The sequence below is a fragment of the Pistacia vera genome, unplaced genomic scaffold (assembly GCF_008641045.1).
Source record: "Pistacia vera cultivar Batoury unplaced genomic scaffold, PisVer_v2 Contig563, whole genome shotgun sequence".
In the NCBI taxonomy this organism is placed as follows: Eukaryota; Viridiplantae; Streptophyta; class Magnoliopsida; order Sapindales; family Anacardiaceae; genus Pistacia; species Pistacia vera.
Genome location: NW_022196405.1, coordinates 1,107,994 through 1,128,400, shown reverse-complemented (window position 1 = coordinate 1,128,400; position 20,407 = coordinate 1,107,994). Strand labels below are relative to the sequence as shown.

At 34.5% G+C, this 20,407-nt stretch overlaps 3 protein-coding genes across 5 annotated transcripts; 1 reads left to right on the top strand and 2 right to left on the bottom strand.

The window, feature by feature from the left end:
- Positions 1–1,550: 1,550 nt before the first annotated feature.
- On the bottom strand, positions 1,551–3,468 carry LOC116108389 (probable BOI-related E3 ubiquitin-protein ligase 3). The gene is made up of 2 exons (XM_031394642.1): positions 2,873–3,468; positions 1,551–2,757 (listed from the first exon to the last, which is right to left on the bottom strand). Exons 1-2 carry the CDS (start codon positions 3,272–3,274, stop codon positions 2,188–2,190), a joined length of 972 nt encoding a protein of 323 aa, XP_031250502.1. The 5' UTR covers positions 3,275–3,468; the 3' UTR covers positions 1,551–2,187.
- Positions 3,469–11,193: 7,725 nt separating this feature from the next.
- Positions 11,194–14,654, top strand: LOC116108373 (probable CDP-diacylglycerol--inositol 3-phosphatidyltransferase 2). 2 transcript variants are annotated; one of them, XM_031394620.1, is made up of 11 exons: positions 11,194–11,339; positions 11,425–11,634; positions 11,725–11,809; positions 11,892–11,941; positions 12,605–12,644; positions 12,759–12,803; positions 12,890–12,955; positions 13,076–13,190; positions 13,273–13,329; positions 13,414–13,512; positions 14,184–14,243. In XM_031394620.1, exons 2-11 carry the CDS (start codon positions 11,550–11,552, stop codon positions 14,241–14,243), a joined length of 702 nt encoding a protein of 233 aa, XP_031250480.1. In that variant the 5' UTR covers positions 11,194–11,339; positions 11,425–11,549. The 2 variants fall into 2 exon arrangements, with proteins under 2 accessions (XP_031250480.1, XP_031250479.1); XM_031394619.1 differs by having other exon boundaries at positions 11,200–11,394; positions 11,496–11,634; positions 14,184–14,654.
- Positions 14,655–15,095: 441 nt separating this feature from the next.
- On the bottom strand, positions 15,096–18,805 carry LOC116108384. 2 transcript variants are annotated; one of them, XM_031394633.1, is made up of 3 exons: positions 18,421–18,805; positions 17,246–17,260; positions 15,096–16,157 (listed from the first exon to the last, which is right to left on the bottom strand). In XM_031394633.1, the coding sequence occupies exons 1-3, from the start codon at positions 18,718–18,720 to the stop codon at positions 15,318–15,320; spliced, it is 1,155 nt and encodes a 384-aa protein (XP_031250493.1). In that variant the 5' UTR covers positions 18,721–18,805; the 3' UTR covers positions 15,096–15,317. The 2 variants fall into 2 exon arrangements, with proteins under 2 accessions (XP_031250493.1, XP_031250494.1); XM_031394634.1 differs by lacking the exon at positions 17,246–17,260.
- Positions 18,806–20,407: the final 1,602 nt, after the last annotated feature.

Below are 20,407 nucleotides of genomic sequence, written 5' to 3'. Positions count from 1 at the left end.
TTGAGCTCGAGTGACTCGTTTAAGGGGTTGAGTTGAGTTCAATTAGGGCAAAGCTTGACTCGATAGACTCGCAAGCCTCATCACGCTCAGAGGGCTAAATTGTAAGTTTTATAATTTTTTTTATTTTCAAGTTTTTAAAATAACAAACAGCCCCTTTTCACAATAAACTCGAAACTCGAACAAATACAAACTCAAATACCCATCTATACTCGCGAGCTCAAGCTCGATCCTAAATATTCACACTCAAAGTCAAACTCGAACTTGATATTACTCGTCATGAACCAACCTCGAGTGTCTAGATACTCGACTCGGCTCGGCTCGGCTAGACTCTTCTCTTATACACCTGTTACCCAGGCTCAATAGAGCATAAGCATGTCATCATCGGTCTTCTCAATCGGATCAAGTTAAGCCAAACAGTCACTAAACGTACGTCTTGTCGTATGACAAGAACCTTTAACCACACCCATTAAAACCCGAAGTTTTGGTCAATGACGTTGCAGAAAGCCATCAACAGTAACAAATGTCCATGTCATCATCAACTTCCCAAGAATCCCGTGCTCTCCATAGTAAAAAAGATACAGTAACAGTGACTACCATCAATTTAAAAATCACTGCACTATTTTTTATCCTACTCGAACCGTGGGTCCCCTTTATTCACGATAAATGCAGAATGCCAACTGTACGGGCACTGGAATCAGACCGGTGAAAAAATCTGGACCCACAGTCCACCAATTTTAATTTTTTTCTATTTCCAAATTAAAATAGAAAAAAATTGCTTAACCCCCAAGGTTTAATCAAGTGCAAGCTCCCCCTAACATGTCAGAAGCAACATAAATCCCCTTATCATTAGTGTGCTATTATGAAATAACTAATATTTACCCAATTAATTTGCTAAGAGAATTTTTGTTATTATTATAACTACAAAGGTAATTTTTCTATTTAATTATTATTTTAAGAGATTATTACTAACCCAACAAAAAAAAAAAAAAAAATCCCCTTGACGTTAGTGTGCTATCATGAATTAACGAATACCTAATTACATTTTTATCGTTTATTTTAACACAAAAAATCAACAAAAATTTGGTTACTTTTTTTGGATAATCGGACTATCCGAGATTGCTTGTACATACTTCAATTAAACTAATTTCTGAGGTTCATTAAACACTTTACAAGCACAAAGGGCTATATAAATTCATAATGTAGTAGATGGTCCTAAGATTCGAACCCAAGAACTCAATAAAGAAAGTAAACTTTCTTGACGGTCAAACTAACTATTGAGATTAATTTTAGTAATTACTATAATTACAAATGGATTTTTGTTATTTAATTATTTTTTGAAGGGATCATTAGCAAACCTAAAAAAAAAATCCGAACCCAACAAATTCAACCATATACATCTCTAATAATAAATTGCCTTAATAATGTAGACCAAATATACAAAGAGATTAAATGAATGGAATAATTACCATTAATATATGCAGAGGAGGGAGTAAATGTAAAAACTTGAGTGCTCGATCAAAATAATGTAGTACATCTGACTTTACTCAAAGTAAGTTCCGTGAATTACCCACTGGGTAAAACAATGAATGTACAGTTGAGGAAGGTATTGGAATTTGGGAAAATAAAAGAGAGTTGCAGGAAGGGAAGGAGGCAAATTTAGTATTTTAATGCAAACAATTATGGTGGGTATCTGTTGCCAAACTGATGTAACTTCCTTCTGAAATTTGCAGAATCGGAAAAAATTAATTCAGAATTTAAAGAACAAAATAATCCCATTAATTAATAAAATCTCTTTATTGAGCTGCTAGAGTCCAGACTAGGAAACAGAGTCATAAAACATGTTGATTCTGGCATTGCTTTCCTTTCAATCCCTCCTGTCACTGTTGGAATTGCTTGCTTCCTCCAACACCAAAAAAGCCAAAGTTATTGGGGAAAAATCTGAAACGTTTAATCAAATCTCAAATCTAAGATCAAATCAACATAAATGGAGACACCAATAAAGGAAGAATATAATTTTTAAAACAAAAGAAAAGAAAAAAATGTACATTCACAGTAGGGATTAGTCTATTCTGTTCAATTTTCTTTCATGTTTTCAGTAATAACAAATGAAATATAAAAAAACCAAAAAGTCTAACAAGATCTTTTTTACTGAAAATGATCAAACTCATTTTCCTGGAAAATATTTTCCTAGAAAATTAAGGCCTCTATACTAGCCTTCTTTGGCGTTAAACAAACGGGGCAAGATTCAAGAAACGCCTCGCAATTTTTGCATGAACAAAGGTGCCTACAAGGAAGGAACAAAACGCACGAATCCCCAGAATTACAGCCTTTGCAAACGTTCACCATCATCATCATATTTTTTGTTCTTTCGTCTTTATTTTCACCACAATCAATGCAATTTCCAGCTCTGTTTCGCTCTGCTTCTTCTTCTTCTTCTCGTTCCGGTAAATCACAGCAAGACTCTGCATCTTCGACTCCATTGTTAAAGCAACAAGAACCCTTTTCTCTGAGCTGTTCAATCGTGTTGTTGAGTGAATAAACCATTGATTCGTTCTCTTGAGCTATTCTTTGCCACGCTTGGCTCTCTGTCTCTAATTTCTTCAACAAAATCTCCAGCTCCATTGCTCTGTTTGTTGCTTTTGCTATCTCTTCATCTTTTTGTCTCAATAAAGTTGAAGCCTTTACCTCTAGTTTCTTCAGCAGCATCCCGAGTTGTTGCTTTCTTTGCTCTTGTAACACCATTCTCAATCTTTCATTCTGTTCAAACAAAAACCAAAAAAAAAAAAAAAAAAAAAAAAAGAAAAGAAAATCGATCACAAATAAACAAAAACAAGAACTTTAACACAGAATGAATGTAAAAATTAATGCCTACCTGTGATCTGATATAGTGATCAATCTCTTGTCTTTGCTTCTCAACCTGAAGAGCCATAGTTTGAGAAAATGGCATTGATTGATGATGATGGTAAGTGTTGGTGTTGGAGTTACTACTATTCTTCAAGAAATTTGCAGAATTGATGTCAAAACACAAACTTTGAGAAGTAGTAAGATTATTTCTCTGATGCTGCTGATTTTGTAACTGATAAAAGTGTTGTTGTTGCAGTTGCTTTTGTTGTGTTTCGAAACAAAACTGATTAAACCCACCGTTACCAACACCACAACAGCCATTACCATTACCATTCTCCATCATCCAATCTTGTGATGAACCGCACAATGCAAAGCCAAAACCAAACCCAACATTATTATTCTCTGAATATAACTGCGCTTGTATAGCCATTCAACCAAAACCAAGCCTTTCTTCTGTCTTAAACCTTAACCAACACAAACAAGAAAACTCCGAAATGGGTTCTCTTCTCTCTCTGGAGAATGAATGATTTAGAGGAAGAACATATAAAAAACAAGAAGAGGTGGTGGGGGTGGAGAGTGAATATATTTATAAGAGAGGTGGTGGGGAAGAGGTTGAATTGAATAATGAAATTTGATTTCGATATTTTATAAAATATATAAGAGAGATTGGTGGTTGTTTTTCTCTCTCTCTTTTAATGGGGAAAGAAGAGCTTTAGTTAATAAGGGTGTCCACTTTTTTCTCTTAACGTATAAGAATTAAAGAGTATTTTGTATGGGGAAGGAAGCAGTAAGCAAAGCAACAACGTACACATGCAGATTTTATGACTAAACTATCGGGTCAGAGAGAGATCAGAGGCGTTTGTTTTGTTTTGTTTTATTTGTTTTTCTTTTTCGTTTTTCGAAACAACACTGCTTCAATTCCAACTGGGTTTTGGGTAAGACTCTGAATCACTCTGTCTATCCATGAATCCATCCACCCATCTATCTGAACCAGTCAGCTGTTATTTTTTAGAGAAAATATAAATAATTAAAATCAGAAAATTGTCAGATTGGTCATTTGAAAAAGCCTGAAGAATAGCATAATAATAGTTCAATTAATTTAGGGTAAAAAAACAGGTTCAGGATCCTGATTTAAGGACTGCTAAGTATGGAGATCTTAAGTAGTTAATGCTTTGTTTATAAAAGATATTTGGGAATGGGAGGGAGCTGGCAAGTTTGACCTTGTAAAAATTTACTCTTTTTTTGTCCTTATCACATGAGACATTAATTTTTATTAGGAAATGTTCTTATTAAGGAAGAAAATTATTAATTAGAGTATCTTTGAAAAATAAAAAGGTAATCTTAAATTCTAGATTATATTTTGTTGAAAATATCAAAATATATAATTAATTGAATTTTAGAAGCATCTACAAACATTGTAGAGGATCATATGCTGATCTTGTTCGACAACAAAGGTTTTTTCTTTTTTAGTATGAAGCTTTTTTTTTCCTTTTTTCGTGTATAATTAAAACCCACTTTTCACTTTTTTACTTAAAAGTTAATAGAATTCATTCTCATCTCATATGATATGCCCACAAAGGGAATAAGAATCATAAATTAAATATAAATGTAAAGGCTTTATTATTAGTATTATTGCATTCGCATGCTTTGAAAGCAAAGATCGGAATGGATGCTAATTGTTGGAATAATAATTTATTAATTAAACCCATTTTATTAGAGTAAACAACTTTTTTCCTATACAAATAATTGGTTCGTGACACTAACCTACCTAAATTTGTATTCATTTTTCATTTCGACATCGTTACAATCCTATACTACCACAATTCTCTTCCCTGATAATCACTCACTAAAATCCCTGAAACTCTACTCCTGCCGACATCGCCAATCGCTAGCAATCGAGCGATTAGAGTTTGAGTAATTACTCTTTTTAAGTCAAATTTTGATCAATCCCAATTACCAAAAGACTCATCGACCTCCTCTATTCAAAAGCTCTAATAGTTTGAACCTAATTTACTCTCTGTTCACCGCTGGAACATAAATTTAGGTAGTAAAATAGTATTTTAAAAGTTCGTAGGTGGGAAAATGTCATCAAACCATTATTTGGGTGGAAAAAAGTCATCAACTCCATTTTATTTGATGGATCTTGTCATTGCTGTGCTGGCCGGTTTCAAAGTCTTTGTAGAGTAGATATTGATTAATTTAGTAATTAAGATATTGATTAATATTTTAAACCTTTGTTATTTTTTTGGTTTGATCCATTAAGATAAGGTCATTAAGCAATACAAAAATCGCCTCCAACATGGACGTCCGGTTTGTATAGGATTTTATGTAAACTAATTAAAACCATTTTAAGTAGTAATCATGTGATTAGGTTTTATAATATAGAAAAGGATAATGACGCTTACTCGATCCATCGAATCAATTATTCTTAATGACCTACTTGTTCAACAAAGGCATGCATGTGTTCATACCATTTTTCTAAGATTTCTATCATGGAAATCGTTCTTAACACGTACAATAATAATTCTATATACTTTAGACAAGTCTAATATCTCCACTACAAAAAGCCAACAGTGAATGTCATGCACAAACTCGTTTTATTTATCGATTAATATTACTTTCAGCAGATTCAAGTTTCAATCTCAATTCTGTCAATCACCTTTTTTTTTTTTTTTTAATGACCGAGGGTATCCGAGCTAGCTTACGCACATCTCAACTAATCTATTGGAACCTTAGAACTACTGCCGATAGGGATTAGGGGTGTTCTTAACCGGTTAACTGATTCTCTAAGCCGAATCGGTTTTTCGGTTCAGGAAAATTCCTAAACTGAAATCGAACCAGTTAAGGAGAAAACCAATTAGTAAAAACTAGTTAACCAGTTTTCTCTTTAACTTATTTTTTATTTTGATTTCTCTCTAATTTAACTTATTTTTTATTTTGAGAGGGAAAAGAAAAGTGAAAATCGGTGAGGGCTGAGAAGAAATATGTGTGTTTGTGTGATAAAAAAGAGGAGAAATGCATAAAGGGTGAAGAGTAAAGAGAAAATAATTTGAGGATATAGGGTTTTTTTAATATTAAAGTGAAAACCAGTTTTATAAACCAGTTTACGATTAACTGGTTTTAAAATTTTTTTAAATCAGTAACTGAACCGAATTTCCAATTTATGTATTTCCTTGAACCGAAATTGAATTGGTTTTCTAGATAACCGGTTTGATTCGATTTTTACATTCTTTTGAACATCGCTAACCGCTAGATAAGAGTTCTAGTGGCTACCTTTATTAGCAACCGAGAAGAGATTTGAATTCAAGACCTCTTGAGTAATACACCCATGAGTCTCTATCGAAACATTGGACCACCCAGAAGTAGTTTTATGTCAATCACTTTCATATTGTGGCTGACATCTTAATTAGGTCTTGACAAATCGTTGGTTGTTATAATAAAAACTTGGCAGAAAAAAATGGTCTAATATCGTGATTTCTTCTGTATAAAGTCTTGAAGACTTTGATGATAGAAAACCTAGCTATCAAGAGATTAAGTAAATGGAAGAAATAGCTCATTCAACACTCTATAATATGTTAACCCCACTTGAAATTTTTTTGTCAAACCAACAATCAGAAGACAAAAGGAAGTACCCACGAATTCTGAAATCTTCTAAACCGTGTTAGATATTTCATGCATATATCTTTCTTTATTATCTTCTACTTTCCCTCTCTAGAATATTGAATTGAGAAGTTGTAAAATCTTATCTATAAATCCTTGTTTGATATGTCACATCATCATGGTCATACATGCAATGTAAAAGAGATTAGATTATACCCAAAAGCTCTAAAATGGTATAAATAATGGAGAGATGTATGTGTTGATCATCAATCTATAATTTTGTTTTATCTTAATCGATGAGAATTAATTTATTATTAAAAAGAAGTTGAAGTTGGAAAATGAAGGGTTATCTAGAAAGAAGAAATGTGGTTTTGAAGAGGCACATGGATGTGAAAAAAAGAGGTCCATAAACACGCCCCACCTTGGACGGTTGCAATGGATGGATCCTAAATCACGGAAATTTGTTCATGTCAGCAAAGATTCTTATAAAAGAACCCTAAAGGTCCACACCACACTCATCACCTACACAAATTTTAAAGTTATTAAAGAAAGTCTTCCAGGGAATGGAGAAAAACCAAAACGCATAAAAACAATCTCTTTTGCGTTACACTTCCCCATGTCTTTTCTTTTCTTTTCAATCCAATCAATTAATTGTTTACAAATCTCCCCGTCACCGTCGTTTGTTGAAAACATGGAATTTGGCTTTTGGTTTCGCATGCATATGATTCATATATATCTTGTTCTTAATGTCTTTATTTGGGAAGGTGAGAGGAAGAAACATGGCAAAATTTTGTAAGCACGAAGGTTTACAGATGGTAGTGGGGTGTGGCCCCATGTGCTGCCCACCAACTATGACCCCATGAACCATCTTTCACTCCTGCAGCAACCCAATGGTGCAAGCCATGTGAAACTGGTGAAAAAACAACACCACCACCACCAAAACCAAAACCAAAACCAATACTTGATCCTCTTGACTAGGTACAGTATTATTATTGTTTACTTAAAAGATGTGAAGATTTGTGTACGTATATGTGGTGGTGCAAAAAAATCCAAAACCTAGACTCTCGAATCTGGTGCAAATGCAAAACTTCTTCACTCTTTCCCTGCATCTTCCCAACTGCTTCCCTTTTGTTTTTATTTATGCTTTTCTTTTCTACTGCCAAATTGATTTCTATTGGATTCAATTCATGGGCCTCACTTTCAATTATGACTTGTGCCCACCACCCACCAGAGTTTTTTTTTTTCCAAGTTCTTCAAGCCATCATCAATAATGAAAACTCTTTCAAATAACGAAAAGGGATCTTTCAGTAGTCACTGTTGTAGTAACATGGGGGTAAAATTTTTACAAATGTGAGCAGAGAATTAAGGTCTCCCATTAATGGATACATAGAGTCAAAGAAGCATGAGTGTCGGTTTAATATAAAGTTTACCCCACACAATTAATTTAACATATTTTCATACTTACCGAGATGAGATCTTCTTCTACTGATTAATCTCACTAATAAATCAGTCTCTATCGTGTATTCACACTAATTACTTCTCTCTTAAACCTAATTCCTTGTGAAAAAAACAATTCACCTGCCGACAATTATTCAACATACTATTTAATTAACAGCTTCCTTAATCATCAATTAATCTTATATCTAGATTTGCCATGCATGCCACTGCCATCTTTTCAAAGGAAGCATCAAAGTATTTGCCATTAAGTTGTTTTATGTGCAACGTGCAGTCTGTATAGTTTGAAAGAGACGAGACGGTGAGTTCTGGAGAGTTATTGTGAGCTCATCAAGACGACTGCCTCTGCCATTAATTAATTAAATTAAAGCTACATTATCCTCTTGTCTTCTCAACTTCAATTTCATTGACCCACCACCACTAAAGACTTTTCATTATTTCATTTGCCACATTCCGTGACTTAAATGGAATGGCCAGCCATTGTTCCAATTAATAAACTCACCAATCCTCCTCTTTTCTCTGCCCATCTGAAGAAAGCACCCATCTATGACTATATAACTTGTATTATAATTTCTATGCATGAAATGGGCCACCATGCATGTTAATTCACTCAGATTTTTCTCAGAAGTAGAGAAAAGTCAAGTCTGTTTCGTCCATTCATACAGGTAGCTTAACTCACTGGACCAAGTGTGATTGTGATTCATCTCCATTATTAATTAAAGATGGTGGGAAGGTATGGTCTTTTTATTGTCTTCGTTTGAGCAACATCAGCAGCAGCCATGAACGGCCCCTATTAAATTAAGATTTAATATCTGCGAATATTGCACCACACTGTTACACGTGGAAACAGGTGGAAGCATCTGAAGATTAAATCAAAAATCAACATCATGTATCTGTATAACATAATTTAATATTATGGTAAAGATTAAATGTATTATACAAACACAATATCGATCCACATAATCAGCCATAGCTTTCCATTCGTCCCTTTCATTCATGCACCTTAAAACAACCATTTTTTTTATTCGATTTGAATGGATATAACTGATCATCTCACTTTCTCAAAATGTGGTTTTTATTTATTGAAGTAAATGAATGAAGATTCTCTTTGATATATACAGTACATGACAATGGACAAAATAATGGAAGGACTAGTCCTATTTTGCTTGTGAAATGCGATACTTCTTTTGGCAGCAAATTTTGCGCCATGCATTACGATTCTGACTTGAATTAAGAAGAAGAAATATAAAAATAATAGCAAGTAAGAAACTGAAAACACTTTTTAAAAATATGTTTTCATGTGTTATAGGGTTTTGGGTCACCAACTCTATTATTATCTCTCTTCCATGAAATAGAAATAGAAATAGAAATAGGGTTGGTTAATGTGACCCATGCAATATGTCAGGTGATTTCACATTCTCCATTGCAGAGAGAAGCACACGCAAGTCATGTGAAAGTGCTTTTGGAGAAGGTGATAGTGGAGGTTTCCCATGCTTTTTCTTTAAATTTTTCTACCAACTGCTGCTTTTCTTTTCTATTCAAATGCCTTCAATCAATTCATTCAATAAAAGCGAAAGCATGAAAGAAAAAAAAAATCAAATTCTTGAATGAATGAATAGTATGAGTAAACAAAACTGCTTTTTTTCACTGCTTCTTTTATTTCTTTCTTTCTTTTTTAGCTTCTGCTTCTTCCCGTGCAACTTTGACTGCATAATTTCTGGACCATGCCATAAGTTTTTCTTTGAATAATGGGAATCACTTATTGGCTTTTTCTATAAAGCGACTTCGCCTTGTTTTGACTTGCTTCTTGGTTTTGAGAAGTCTCTGTATATTATTAATTAGATATCAGTAATCAGCATGGGGTTTGATAAGGTCAAGAATTAGATATATCCTTCTCAACGACTCTAGAGAAGTGATGTTTTTTTCAACAAGTCTATCAAGAAATCAAAGGTTTTGAATTATTGGTTTTGACAGAAAATTTATGTGATTTCCATGTTATTTCCTTGATCAGTACTTTTAATTTATTTTTAACTTTGATGAAACAAAAACTATAATTTCCCCCTTTTTTTTTTTTAAATTTTTTATGAGCGAGGTGTTCGGACCAATTTGCGCGCATCTCAACTAATCATTCGAGACTCTAAAACTATCGGTCGGGTAAGATTCTCTCCTTTGTAACATATAAATAGCCATTAAGTTAAGAAAACAGGAATGACAAAATGTTAAGAGGTTAGGGCATGCGATAGAAACAAGTATAGGCGTAAATTAACTCCAATTTTTGGTGTTATTAATTGAATTTAGGGAGTAGGGACGTCATAAAACCCCTAGCTCGGCCCAAACATATTTATTCCAGGGCTTGGGCCTATGAAATCAGGCCCTGACCCATACCCAGGCTAGGCCCGTAATATTACATGGAATTAAAGAAAATTACAAAGAACCGCTAAACATATTTATTCTAGGGCTTGGGCCTACGAAATCAGGCCCTGACCCATGCCCAGATTAGGCCCGTAATATTATATGAAATGTTGAAAATTACAAAGAACCCCCTAAAGTTACTTTGGACCCCCAATTAAAGTTCCTATAGCCCTGAAAAAAGTTTTCCATCCACCATATACCAAATAAAATTTCAAAAAGACCCTTAATATTTCAACTAAACCCGAGCTTTAGGCTTGGATAGACCAAGCCCTGGTATTAAAAACTCGGGCTTTTTTATGGCCCTAGGGTTAGATTTCTTAATTGCACCTCGGTCCTAACTTGAGCAAGCTCGACTTCGGGCCATGAACGGACCCACATTGTGTCTAGTGGGGGCAACATCCTAGCCCCCATGGAACATAATGTGATCTTTATTTTAGTGACATTTTACCTAATCGATTAATGAATAAAAAAATGGTTATGAAGCTATAACAAAATTCTTAAAACTCATAAACTATATGAAAGATGCATATCAATAAACTAAAGGAAAAAAAAAAAAAATTAATTAACCCATAATGATATTCTCACTCATATTTTTAGGTTTATTTGGAGTTGCCCCAACTCATCAATTTGCTAGGTCCATCCCTGCCCGGCCCGGGGTATTTATCCCTAAACGGAAAGGGAGTATTGAGGGTGATTTCCGATGATTTTTGTAACTGTGAGGTGATTCATGTAATTTTCCTAAAGTGAAGAACCCTTTCAAATTTGCTACAGAATGTAAAGCTAGGTGATAGAAAATGACTAAATTATCCCATGATATAGACTTATATAGTTTATCACGGTTGATCACTCACAGCAGATTCTCTGAGAGCCGAATTAATTACAATTAACTTAACTAAAATAGTAATTAAACTTTGATTAAACTATAATTTCCGGTGCGTAGCGTGAAGGCCGAACAAGAAGAAATTCGAAGAAACGAATCAAAACTAAAGAGAAGTGTATAGAAGAAACCAGAGCCCGCGCCTTCACGTGTTCGTGATCCAAATACTCTTTTCTACGCTCAATTCTCCAGTTAATCTCTTCCAGGTTTTAATTTCATCTCCATTTGTGTTTCAGATCGTGCCACTTCAGCTCTTGGCTCCACTGTTTCTGGGTCCCATCTGATTTAACTAAAAACTTCGTTTCAGTTGTTTTGTGTTGTTCAGGAGTGTTGTAATTAGCGTAATAGTTAAAGCTTTTCCATGGCTAACACGTCAAAACCGAGACCCAAACCCAGACCGAAAGAGGGGAAATTGTCTGTTTATCTTTACATTCCCAATATAATTGGTAGGTATTATGAGTTTAGCGGTTATTCTTATTTGGTGGTTTTGAAATGTTTTGATGAATTGTTCATGGGTTTGTTTGGAAATTTTTCAGGGTATGTTCGAGTTCTCATGAATTCCGTTGCGTTTGCAATATGTTTCTCCGACAAATGGGTTTTCTCCATTCTTTACTTTATCAGGTGACGGGTGTGTTTTGTTTTTAATTTTTAAATTTATTATTTGTAGTGTTAGAGTGTAATCATGTTTACAATATTGTTGCAGCTTTGTTTGTGACGCTGTAGATGGTTGGTGTGCTCGAAAATTCAATCAAGGTTAGTTTAATTTTAGGTGTGAAAATCAGTATTTAATTTCATGTTGAATTTATGCATTTGGTTGTGGGTGTATGCACGTTTTGTGTGTAGAATTCTTTAATGCTATTTCAAACAATGAAAATGAGAATGAATTTATTTCATGTTGATGGTGTACGTTAATCCGGAATTATAGTCTTTCTTCAAATTAATGTGTTGTTGCCCAGTTGAATTAAGTCTTTGTTTGGCTTCTTAATCAATCCAGTGTGCTGCCTACCATATATTTTAATAATGTGTGCTGTTGTGTTTTTTTGGCTTGCTATTTTGATCAAGTGTCTTGTGTCTGAATTACATAGTATGTTTCGTGGTTATCATCAATAGAATTGAATAAGATGGGAACTTCAACGCTTTCTAGCTTAGAAAATTTGGTATATTATTAATTGTTAATGACAGACATTGTTGTTTAAGAGCCATGTTACTAGATTGAAGCCTTCTACTGTAATGGAACCTTAAGTTTATGTGTTCATGAAATTCTATTCCTAGTCTGTATTTAAATTGATGTTTCAGGGTGCGTGCATTATTCTTAAGGTTTTGTTATATAATGTGTGTTTCTATTTTAAGAGCAGAATTTGGTAGCTAGTACACATAAGATGAAACTTTTAATTAGCTTCTTCTCTTTCTGTTCAGTTTCAACTTTTGGAGCTGTATTGGACATGGTAACAGATAGGTATGTACCATTTCAATATTTATCACTTCTTTTTGGTCATAGTAATGCGTAAAATTTTGAATTACTTGGCTGTGCTTTTGTGCCTACATTTATTAATAATGTTTTGTATTTCAGGATTAGCACAGCTTGTCTGCTGGTAGTACTCTCCCAAGTATACAGGCAAGAGCTCTTTGTACTTAATTCTGCGAAGTTTATTATTTTGAAATATACATATAACTGAGCTATTTGATAGGATCTTCGTGCAGGCCTGGCTTTGTTTTTTTGTCACTGCTTGCACTAGATATTTCAAGCCATTGGCTGCAGATGTATAGGTAACTTTTCTTGTACTTAATATAATATTGTGTAATTGCTGAATGAATTTGGATATTTGTTGCTTTAAATTTGTTTCTTTTGTTCGGAAATATACCTACTGTGCTGGATATTTGTTGCAGTACATTTTTGACAGGCAAAACTAGTCATAAGGATGTAAAAGACAGCACAAATTGGCTTTTCAAGGCTTACTATGGGAACCGGATGTTTATGGCTTACTGTTGTGTGTCTTGTGAGGTAATTGTAGATTTCATTTGTCATTTTCCTTTTTCTTATAAATGTTACTGGTATTTGTCTCTTGATTTTTACATCCTTGCAGGTTCTTTACATAATCCTATTTCTTATTGCCAAGAGTCAGAGTGAAAGTTTAGTGGATGTAAGCGGTTATTTTTTGCAAGCTTGTCCAACATCTATGGTGCGTTTATTCATATCTTGATTTCTTATTTGTTTTTTCTTTCAGGTTTTATTGGGTACTCTGCAACGGGTTTCACCACTTTCTGTCTTGGTTGCTTTGAGTTTATTTGGATGGGCAGTCAAGCAACTGGTCAATGTTATACAGGTAGCATTTGGACTTCCTAATTCTGATTAGACCTCATGTCTAGTCAAAGGCTTCAAAATGAATAATTTATTGATTTTGGCAAAGAAATTTGATTTCCATATGGTAAAATTGGCATGATAGAGTTGTCAATCCTTGGAGGGATCAATTGGTCTGCACATACTTTATTTTACATTAACCTAAGAATTTATACTTTTATGCATATTTAATGCAATATTCTATATATACATTGAGATGCCCACTCTCTTGACCTTCACTTAGTTCAATTGTATTTTCTTTTTCTTAGTATTAGTTATTGATTGAAGACAGTAGAAAAATGCATCTAGTAAACTAAGGTAGGTATATTAATAAATATTGCACTTATTTGATTGGTGATCCATATTCTGTTAGGAGAATGACAGTTGTGCGTTTGAACTAATGCTTTATTTGAGAATAAGCCAAGATGGCTCCAGAAGAAGAGAGTGGATTTAAATCCTTGCATGACTTTATTTTCCACCACTAAAATTGGGAGTTGTTTAAACAAATGTTCAGGGAGACATTTTGTAATGGATTGAAAGTTCACATTCTTTTGTAGACATATCATTTCTTAGGATACCATATGACTGCGATATTCTTTTAGCAAGAATGGGTATTTCTTCACGATGTTAACTGTTGGATTGTTTTCACGGTTTCAGATGAAGACAGCAGCAGATGTGTGTGTGCTTTATGACATTGAGAAAAAGCACAAGCACTAGTTCATCAGCTTTCTTTATTTCAGATTACTCTCATTGTGGTTATCCTCAATTGCCTACTTTTCAGCGTTCCATCAGATATTTCGAAAGTGGCAGATTGATATTGGCCTGAAAAGAATTATGAATACTTTGGTGATTATAAAGTTGTTGGTTTTCCTCTCTGGTTCGCATTGGGTGTGTGCATTCCAAGAATCACTTTCCCTGCTATTTGCATATGGTCGACTCAATGATGATGATAATGATCATACTGAAAATGTTATTTTTAACATGTGTTCCAAGAATTTTATTTTCTGTAGTCATGATTTATATAAACGTTAGAGATATATGTCGATCTGGGACTAACTACCTGCACAAGGAAGGTGTTTGAGTAATACAAAGTTTGCTTTGAATTTGAAAATTAAGCAGTTGTTATTAGCCATGATTTATAAATTCAGAGACATCGAGTCTCTGTTTTCCGTTCAATTTGAGGGATTCGTAAAGTGTTGGGGAGCTTTTTACTGAGCAATGGTTTAGCTTATAGCCAATTTGGTAAATCATTTTAAAAGTTATCTGTCTTTAATTCATTGATTTTCTTGAATTTTAAACTGAAAATTTCTGTCGCTGTAGAAACCCTTTCATTTCAAATGTAGTTTATCAGTGAAAATGGCCACAAACCTAGCAATGTGGTGACAAAATTTGGAATACAAGGTAAGATAAAGACTTTAATATAGTTCCAAGATTATCAACACTTGATCATAGATATCACCTTTCTGAACTTCCCCGTGGAGCACACACGAACTTTTTCAAAGGGAATCCCAGAAGTAAATTTCATTGCATGGGAGAATCCAGGACCAAATGAAATCACAAATTCTATCATAAAAGAATTTCTCTAAGATTTTTTAAGAGCAGGAGGTTTCCTTATAATTTAAAGGTTACAACTCAAATCAGAACAGGAAAATAAGGATGATATTTCTCTCTTTAGATAAGATATTCGCGTAGTTGAACTCTTGCGTTGAACAAATTGAATAATTCTTTCTATTATCTGTCTAGTAGTAAGAAGACTCCCAAAATGCAGATTTTGATACTGGGTCAGATGGATCAATACAAGCTAAATCCAAAAAATTGGCTAATGAGAATGGCAACTCCCAGAGCCATTGCTATAATGGAAGATGCCCATGTGAGTTTCTCAGTGATTCTAGGTACCCTATCCTTTAGTGCCTGACTACATGAACCTAGAAATACTGTATAGCTTCCCATTGCAACTACTGTCCCAAGTAAGAACATAATGAGAAAAGCAGTACCAGCCAAGCGTGAAGGCAAAGCAAGCGCAGGCAAGACGATCATCAGAGCATCTGGTTGGAAACCATGAACAATTCCAGTGGCAAATGTAGCAAGACCAATCTTCTTTTTTACAACAGCAGGGTTTTCAAGAGATTCATAGACACTAACATCACACTCACCGTTTTCAAGGGCAACACATGGAGTGGGGATTTCCGAAGCTTCCCTAATACCCATAGCACCAATAGCAAGTAGAGTTAATCCTACCACTCTTGTGCCCCAATTTCTGATGATTTCAATGTGGAGCCGATCCTTCAGAAGCAGAAATAGTAACCCAAATATAACTTGACCAGCATCATGGCCACAGCCCCAAAGGGCTCCAACTGCAGCACTTTCCAATCGAGTACGGCCAATTGACAGTGGAGCCAAAGCAGCAAGGTGGTCTGGCCCTGAAAGGGTATGTAAGCAGCCAGCAAAGAAACCAGTCCAAGCACTACTCAGTAATTCAGTCCGGAGCAGCCTGCCTCCGGCCGCAGCAGCCGCAGGACCCCCGGTCTTAGCAGCAGTTTGAAATGTTGCAAAAGCTGCTGGTGCAAAAACTGGCTGGATCAAGAACACAATGATAGCAGAGAGTGCCGCAAAAGTTCCAGCAGCAATTGCCTGAAAAAGATACAGATTATGAGTAATTCTGTAATGTTTGTCCGGCTAAAAATGATTAATTCAACAATTTTAAGTTAAAGAGATTTTGAACTATTGGAACTTATAAATGTCTTATTGAGGAATAACTTATAAACGTCTTATTGAGGATTCAAAGTAAATATGCAAATGCTGCAGAGCCATGCGAGATTAGAGGGATGAGCTAACATGAAGTGGTGTTCACAAGCCACCACTTCTGTTCCTAATCAAGCTGACCATTAACAAGGTAAATACACTACAATTTCTTGGATAAAAAATTTGCACTGGAGTGCCAACAACAATGATTTAACATTAAGAAATTTCTATGTATAATGTCAAGAATGGTATGTGCACCGCAGCCATAGATTTTCAATACACTAGTTCTGGTTCTGCTCTTTGCAAAGTTGTATGCCTGTAAAACTCCACCAGTGTCAGTCTTCACTAATTTCACATAAACATTTATATAGCAACTCAGAAGTTTCTTTTATAAAAATCGAAACATTCAACATCAAGAACTTGAAAGGAACTGCACCAATTAGCCACTACTGCAGACTTAAAACACCAAAACACAAATCTTTCTCAGTTCTACTACAGATAGGTCCTTCAAACTAGATACCCACGATAACAGTATGTGTAGGGCTAACGCAACTAACAGATTCCAGTACATATATAAGCATCAACATTGATAAAGGTGAGGGTAAATGCTTCTAAAATAAGTCAATTTAGCACATATTACCATAACAAAACCTCAAGACACAAAAGAACTCAAACTTAAACTTTGAACACCGAGAAACCAATGAGAGCTTCCAACCAAATTTACTCTCTACCTCTACCTATTAGCCAGTAAAGTACAAAAGGTAACAAATGGAAACAGAATATCAAGTCAGTGCACCTCAAAGCATAACAGCCCATGCATCAGAAAGTGATGCAGGGGAGCCGGGCTAGATGTCATTCTGATCTTATGACTCATGAAGCTCATGACCGGTTGATAGAAAGTCAGAGCACCTAAAAGCCTAATAGCCTATGTATCAAAATGTTCCACAGTGAGTAGCTTCGCTAGATTTTGTTCTAACCTTAAGAATTGAGTCCTTGATTGGTTGATGTTGAATCCGCGAAGTAGATAAAATTCATACAGAAAATGAAAAGAAAAACATTATTGAACCAAAAAGGTATTTATAGGACAAGAGTCTTTAATTAGAAATGTAATCCCAAAGGAAAAAGCAATGTTGCCTAATTAACCTTCCTAAAGTAACATCTTCCTGAAGGATAAAAATAATTGGAAATGTAATTAACATAAGAAAACATTTAAACATAAGGAAAGATAATAATCAATTAATGCCTCATTAGCAATCGTTCCTGTGGCAGAAAAAACAATAAAAGATTATACTGGTAACCTAATTCTTCAATTCCGACAAAACAACTCTTGACAAGTAAAACTAAATCCATGGACAATTCTTTTGTTCAAGAAGAACCTAGGCATGCTTTCAAGGACTACAAATTGAAGTTGAGTGACCTCATTCAACAATCAATAAGCAGCGAATGTTACAACGATTTTCAAACAATAGCTCAATGAATACAATGAATTTAAGGCCAGATTTCGCAGTATGACATGTATAATAAAAATTAAAATTCTGATTAAACTACATTGGTAAATTGTTTATCTGGAACAAAAACAGGAGTTTTAAAGAGGGAAACACCACTAAGGATTTGAAAAAAGGCATGCGGAATACAATGAACATATTATTAAATAAAAATTATTTAAACGAATACATATATTCTGTACTACATAAAATCACTAATTTGAAGAAACAAACAGCCTCTTTTACCTAACCAAAATTCCATTCTATGGCCACAAAATAATTTCAAGTCTTAAGCTATATTAAAAATTCCTGAATGAAGGGGTTAATATTTGCAAATGTTCAAAGTTTAATTCTGATTATTGCTTCATTTGCCAAATCGTATACACTAATTGATGCCCACTTCTACAACTTTCCATTTAATTGACTTTCTTTTCTTTTGCTCCACCAAATTACTGGGAACAAAAAATGCGAAAAAAATATTTAAAAAATTAAAAGGCTCAAAATTTATCTTCTTTTTCTCTGTTATTGTACCAAGCAACAGCCCATTACTCACCAGCCCAATTGCCCTAAACTCCTAATTCACCACAAAGCCACATAATTCAACAAACCCAGATTCAAATAACAAATAATTCAAATAAAAAACAGTTTCTTTTGCAGAAATTACAAACCTTTTTCTGTCCAACAGCACTTGCAGCGATCTGCTTGACAGAAGGAGCACTGGGTATCGACTCACCCAGTGAGTCTTCTCGAGAAGAAGAGGTAGACTGCAAATTGTTCAACTTTGACGAAGAAGAATAACAGAACTGAGATGGATTCTCTTTTTTGCACGAAATTGAGCTGAACCGCCTGGAATCGGGCCGTGAAAGAGGGAAAAGACCGAGTTTCGGTGGGTCAAAACGCGCCAGTGGAGGCTTAAGAGGCGAGAACTTGAGATGGGTTGGGGAAGATGAATATAGAAGCCTTTCCATGGCTTCTGTGGAGAGTTAGCGAGAGAGAGAGAGAGAGAGAGAGTTGATGAAAGGATAAAGTTTTGGAAGAGAGAGAGGGGTTAACCCAAACTTGAAAGAAATTTGGGATTATATTATATTCTTCATCGCTTTTCAACAATTAATTATGGTCAAATTCTAAAAATTTAATAATCTCATATTAATGGAAAAAAATAAGTAAAGAAATTTTAATCAGTTTTGAAATGTTGCAAAAGCTGCGTGAAAACTGGCTGGATCAAGAACACAATGATAGCAAGTTGCCGCAAAAGTTCCAGCAGCAATTGCCTGAAAAGATACAGATTATATATATCTGTAATGTTTGTCCGGCTAAAAATGATTAATTCAACAATTTTAAGTTAAAGAGATTTTGAACTATTGGAACTTATAATGTCTTATTGAGGAATACTTATACGTCTTATTGGGATTCAAAGTAATGAAATGCTGCAAGCCATGCGAGATTAGAGGGATGAGCTAACATGAATGGTGTTCACAAGCCACCACTTCTGTTCCTAATCAAGCTGACCATTACAGGTAAATACCCGGTAAAATTGGCATGATAGAGTTGTCAATCCTTGGAGGGATCAATTGGTCTGCACATACTTTATTTTACATTAACCTAAGAATTTATACTTTTATGCATATTTAATGCAATATTCTATATATACATTGAGATGCCCACTCTCTTGACCTTCACTTAGTTCAATTGTATTTTCTTTTACTTAGTATTAGTTATTGATTGAAGACAGTAGAAAAATGCATCTAGTAAACTAAGGTAGGTATATTAATAAATATTGCACTTATTTGATTGGTGATCCATATTCTGTTAGGAGAATGACAGTTGTGCGTTTGAACTAATGCTTTATTTGAGAATAAGCCAAGATGGCTCCAGAAGAAGAGAGTGGATTTAAATCCTTGCATGACTTTATTTTCCACCACTAAAATTGGGAGTTGTTTAAACAAATGTTCAGGGAGACATTTTGTAATGGATTGAAAGTTCACATTCTTTTGTAGACATATCATTTCTTAGGATACCATATGACTGCGATATTCTTTTAGCAAGAATGGGTATTTCTTCACGATGTTAACTGTTGGATTGTTTTCACGGTTTCAGATGAAGACAGCAGCAGATGTGTGTGTGCTTTATGACATTGAGAAAAAGCACAAGCACTAGTTCATCAGCTTTCTTTATTTCAGATTACTCTCATTGTGGTTATCCTCAATTGCCTACTTTTCAGCGTTCCATCAGATATTTCGAAAGTGGCAGATTGATATTGGCCTGAAAAGAATTATGAATACTTTGGTGATTATAAAGTTGTTGGTTTTCCTCTCTGGTTCGCATTGGGTGTGTGCATTCCAAGAATCACTTTCCCTGCTATTTGCATATGGTCGACTCAATGATGATGATAATGATCATACTGAAAATGTTATTTTTAACATGTGTTCCAAGAATTTTATTTTCTGTAGTCATGATTTATATAAACGTTAGAGATATATGTCGATCTGGGACTAACTACCTGCACAAGGAAGGTGTTTGAGTAATACAAAGTTTGCTTTGAATTTGAAAATTAAGCAGTTGTTATTAGCCATGATTTATAAATTCAGAGACATCGAGTCTCTGTTTTCCGTTCAATTTGAGGGATTCGTAAAGTGTTGGGGAGCTTTTTACTGA

Coding starts and splice junctions, on each gene's coding strand:
- LOC116108384 (XM_031394633.1), bottom strand. CDS start 18,720: ATGGAAAGGCTTCTATATTCATCTTCCCCAACCCATCTCAAGTTCTCG.
- LOC116108389 (XM_031394642.1), bottom strand. CDS start 3,274: ATGGCTATACAAGCGCAGTTATATTCAGAGAATAATAATGTTGGGTTT. Junction 2,758..2,872: donor ATCACTATATCAGATCACAG/GTAGGCATTAAT, acceptor TTGTTTGAACAG/AATGAAAGATTGAGAATGGT.
- LOC116108373 (XM_031394619.1), top strand. CDS start 11,550: ATGGCTAACACGTCAAAACCGAGACCCAAACCCAGACCGAAAGAGGGG. Junction 11,942..12,604: donor TGCTCGAAAATTCAATCAAG/GTTAGTTTAATT, acceptor CTTTCTGTTCAG/TTTCAACTTTTGGAGCTGTA. Junction 12,645..12,758: donor TTGGACATGGTAACAGATAG/GTATGTACCATT, acceptor TTTGTATTTCAG/GATTAGCACAGCTTGTCTGC.